Source organism: Conger conger, chromosome 18, assembly GCF_963514075.1.
Source record: "Conger conger chromosome 18, fConCon1.1, whole genome shotgun sequence".
Lineage (NCBI taxonomy): Eukaryota > Metazoa > Chordata > Actinopteri > Anguilliformes > Congridae > Conger > Conger conger.
This window is the reverse complement of record NC_083777.1, coordinates 28010239-28015518: the sequence shown is the minus strand read 5'-3', so window position 1 is coordinate 28015518 and position 5280 is coordinate 28010239. Positions and strand designations below refer to the sequence as shown.

The following is a 5280-nucleotide window of genomic DNA, read 5'->3' as shown; positions in this document are numbered from 1 at the left end:
TGACTTAAACCTGCAACACCAGGTCAGTTAAATCACCGACCAATCGGTGGCGGTGATCAATCAATTGGCTATCCAATAGAAAAGAGAACCCCACAGTTCTACTGGCCTTGAGACCCAGATTTGAGTATCTGCATTCAACCTTCAGTCTCTCCATCTCTCTCTTCCTCTCTCCCTCTTTCTCTCTTCCTCTCTCCCCATGTGTGTGCTCTCCTTCTCCCCCCCTCTCTAGCTCAGTTAAATTCAGAAAGATCTGTATCGCAGGTGGAAAGTTCAGGGGTCAGAAAAGTCCTGCCAAGCATGAACCCAGCCAGCTGATTATACACATTAGTTCTTCCTCCTGGCTGAGGAATTGTGCCAGTTAGCAAATCCAGGTGACTGGAACAAAACACTGGGGTGGACTTTTACTTTCTGAACCTCGGCTCTGTATGCATGATATCCAGTTAGCACATGCACACATCGCCAGAGACATCAATCGCATACAGCCTCAGACAACTGCAATTACATGAGTATGTACTGAAACACTTGCCCTTTATTACCACCTCCACTGCGGCCATTTGCACCATTGTAAAGATAAGCAGCACTGCTCTCAGGTGTGATAAGTGCGGCCCTTTCTTCCTCAGGTGCGGGAGATGGCCGCCACCACGCTCAGCGGCTTCCTGCAGTGCAACTTCCTGTGCATGGACAGCCCCATGCAGGCACACTTTGAGAAGCTGTGTAAGACCCGGCTGCCCAAGAGGAGGATGAGGGAGCTGGGGTCTGTGGTGGACACCATCCCTTCAGCAGGTACGAGTGCGCACTCACACACACACACACACACACTCACACACTCACGCGCTCGCTCACGCACTCACTCACTCACTCACACACTCACTCACTCGCACACTCACACACTCACTCACTCACTCGCACACTCACACACTCACTCACTCACTCACTCACTCACTCACTCACTCACTCACTCGCACACTCACACACTCACTCACTCACTCGCACACTCACACACTCACTCACTCACTCGCACACTCACACACTCACTCACTCACTCGCACACTCACACACTCACTCACTCACTCACTCACTCGCACACTCACACACTCGCTCACTCGCACACTCACACACTCACTCACTCACTCACACACTCACTCACTCACTCACTCACTCACTCACTCACTCACTCACTCGCTCACTCGCACACTCACACACTCACTCACTCACTCGCTCGCACACTCACACACTCACTCACTCGCACACTCACACACTCACACACTCACTCACTCACTCACTCGCACACTCACACACTCACTCACTCACTCACTCACTCACGCACTCACACACTCACTCACTCACTGGCTCACTCACTCACACTCTCTCTCACACACTCACACACTCTCACACTCATACACAGCCTATAGAGGTACTGCACACTATCACCCAGCCCATAGAGGTACTGAGCACTAACACCCACTCACACACACGCACACTCACTCACTCACTCACTCACTCACTCACTCACTCACTCACTCACTCACTCACTCACTCACTCACTCACTCACTCACTCACTCACTCACTCACTCACACAGGTTGTGTGATAATTGAGTTATGTCTCTGTTTGCACAGACCTGGTTCGCCGTCATGCGGGAGTTCTGGGCCTCAGCGCCTGCATCCTCTCCAGCCCCTACGACGTGCCCACCTGGATGCCTCAACTGCTGATGGACCTGAGCGCCCACCTCAACGACACCCAGCCTATAGAGGTACTGAACACCACGCACACAGCCTGTAGAGGTACTGAACACCACATACACAGCCTATAGAGGTACTGAACACCACAGACACAGCCTATAGAGGTACTGAACACCACACACACAGCCTATAGAGGTACTGAACACCACACACACAGCCTATAGAGGTACTGAACACCACATACACAGCCTATAGAGGTACTGAACACCACAGACACAGCCTATAGAGGTACTGAACACCACAGACACAGCCTATAGAGGTACTGAACACCACACACACAGCCTATAGAGGTACTGAACACCACAGACACAGCCTATAGAGGTACTGAACACCACAGACACAGCCTATAGAGGTACTGAACACCACATACACAGCCTATAGAGGTACTGAACACCACAGACACAGCCTATAGAGGTACTGAACACCACACACACAGCCTATAGAGGTACTGAACACCACATACACAGCCTATAGAGGTACTGAACACCACATACACAGCCTATAGAGGTACTGAACACCACATACACAGCCTATAGAGGTACTGAACACCACATACACAGCCTATAGAGGTACTGAACACCACAGACACAGCCTATAGAGGTACTGAACACCACATACACAGCCTATAGAGGTACTGAACACCACACACACAGCCTATAGAGGTACTGAACACCACATACACAGCCTATAGAGGTACTGAACACCACATACACAGCCCATAGAGGTACTGAACACCACATACACAGCCCATAGAGGTACTGAACACCACATACACAGCCTATAGAGGTACTGAACACCACATACACAGCCTATAGAGGTACTGAACACCACACACACAGCCTATAGAGGTACTGAACACCACATACACAGCCTATAGAGGTACTGAACACCACATACACAGCCTATAGAGGTACTGAACACCACATACACAGCCTATAGAGGTACTGAACACCACATACACAGCCTATAGAGGTACTGAACACCACATACACAGCCTATAGAGGTACTGAACACCACACACACAGCCTATAGAGGTACTGAACACCACATACACAGCCTATAGAGGTACTGAACACCACATACACAGCCTATAGAGGTACTGAACACCACATACACAGCCTATAGAGGTACTGGACACCACATACACAGCCTATAGAGGTACTGGACACCACACACACAGCCTATAGAGGTACTGAACACCACATACACAGCCTATAGAGGTACTGAACACCACATACACAGCCTATAGAGGTACTGAACACCACATACACAGCCTATAGAGGTACTGAACACCACATACACAGCCTATAGAGGTACTGAACACCACATACACAGCCTATAGAGGTACTGAACACCACATACACAGCCTATAGAGGTACTGAACACCACAGACACAGCCTATAGAGGTACTGAACACCACAGACACAGCCTATAGAGGTACTGAACACCACATACACAGCCTATAGAGGTACTGAACACCACATACACAGCCTATAGAGGTACTGAACACCACATACACAGCCTATAGAGGTACTGAATACCACATACACAGCCTATAGAGGTACTGAACACCACATACACAGCCTATAGAGGTACTGAACACCACATACACAGCCTATAGAGGTACTGAACACCACAGACACAGCCTGTAGAGGTACTGAACACCACATACACAGCCTATAGAGGTACTGAACACCACATACACAGCCTATAGAGGTACTGAACACCACAGACACAGCCTATAGAGGTACTGAACACCACATACACAGCCTATAGAGGTACTGAACACCACATACACAGCCTATAGAGGTACTGAACACCACATACACAGCCTATAGAGGTACTGAACACCACATGCACAGCCTATAGAGGTACTGAACACCACATACACAGCCTATAGAGGTACTGAACACTATTACCCAGCCTGTAGAGGCACTGAACACTAATACCCAGCCTCCCTCTCTCTCAGATGACGGTGAAGAAGACCCTGTCCAACTTCCGGCGTACTCACCACGATAACTGGCAGCAGCACAAGCAGCAGTTCACGGACGACCAGCTGCTGGTTCTGACTGACCTGCTGGTGTCTCCGTGTTACTACGCCTAGAGCAGGTAGCCCTCACCACACCTCCTTCCCGTCTCCCCTCCCCCCCCCCCCCCCCTCTCCCGTTTGTCAGTCCCACCGCTCCCAACAGCCAGAGTCAATCTGTAGCTGCAGTTTAGTCCGGAGGCTAGCCCTCAAGTCACAACCCAAAGGCTAGCTCTCTGACACCGCCCATTTCTAATTACGATTCCCTAATTGGGTTTTTGTTGTTTGTTTGTTTGTTTTTGGACACAGGAGAGGCATTTCTCCATGTTCTTCTCCCGTGCACTCGGGTAGGGGGGGGACCTGCAGAAGTCAAGATGGACGCATGCACCCGCATGAAGGACAAAGGTGGTCCGTGTGTCCGAGACGACCCCTCCCCTCCCCCGGAAGGAAAAGGACGGGGGGGGGGGGGGAGGAGAGGACATGACCATCTCGCAATGAAAACGAAAACTTGTGTATTTATGTAACTAGCACTCATTTACATTTTTAATATACTTAATATTTAAGGCATATGAAAGCAGGTGGAAAGAGCCCTGCAGTCTGTAATATTATTGTACAGTTTTTGCTCGTGTGCGTGTGCTGAGAGTTTGGTGATGATACCTGCAGATTCCACCCCTCCCACGCACCCACCCCCCCAAGCCCATGTTAGTCCATTTGAACTTTGACCCCTAGGTCCAATACAGGAAGTGCAGCAGAAGTCACTGCTCCCTCTCCCTGGGATGAGAAGCATTTTAGGGGGTCACCGTGTGATACTGATTGTAACGGGTGTTTTTGTTTGTTTTGTTTTTGTTTTTTTAAACCTTGAGCACACAAGGACTGGAACATGCACGCACGTGCACGCGCTTCGACAGTTCATCGAGCGCGTTGCATGCGTGTACGCCGTAAACTCAATGTATTTATTTTCTGAAGTGCTTTTAATCCCCACGAGATGGTTTTTTTTTGTTTTTTTGTTTTTTTGTTTTTTTTGTGTGCAGGTTCCGGTTTCGTAGCTTGTCGGGTCGCCTGCTAGCGGCCGTGAGACAGCGTGCCTGTTTGCGCTCGCCCCGGTCGAGTGTGTGTGCCAGGGAGTGTGCGGGTGTGCAGTGTTCCCATGGAGACCGGCATATGACTGAGGACCCCCCCCCCCCCCTTCCAATCCCCATCGTCCCCATCTAACCCCTCCCACATTTTCCGAGTTCAACTGCGTGCGGTCTTATTGCGATTACTCATTATTACTATCAATCTATTTTTTTATCTAGTGAGAGAGGGACTGGCATCTCTTTTAGTGACTCCTTACTCCTCTTTTTTTTTTTGTTGAAGAGATGAAAGTGGTTTGAATGAGAGCTGTTCAGTTTAGTACCTCACTGAGTGTAAGACTACAAAACCACTGTATAGTGTAGTGCCAAAACAGCAGTGATTTTTTAGATGTACTGTTTGCTTATATTTAAAAGGCCAATAAATGGGTTGTTTGTAACAA

General features: G+C 49.3%; 1 protein-coding gene across 3 annotated transcripts in view; it reads left to right on the top strand.

Annotated features, from left to right (window-relative positions):
• The window catches only part of psme4a (proteasome activator subunit 4a), a 49094-nt gene extending 43814 nt beyond the window's left edge, over nt 1-5280 (top strand). For all 3 annotated transcript variants that reach the window (XM_061227859.1, XM_061227858.1, XM_061227860.1), the window contains 4 exons: nt 621-783; nt 1619-1752; nt 3711-3850; nt 4077-5280. In XM_061227859.1, coding sequence (XP_061083843.1) covers nt 621-783; nt 1619-1752; nt 3711-3845 — 432 coding nt within the window. In that variant the 3' untranslated portion in view covers nt 3846-3850; nt 4077-5280. The remainder of the gene's footprint in view (nt 1-620; nt 784-1618; nt 1753-3710; nt 3851-4076) is intronic.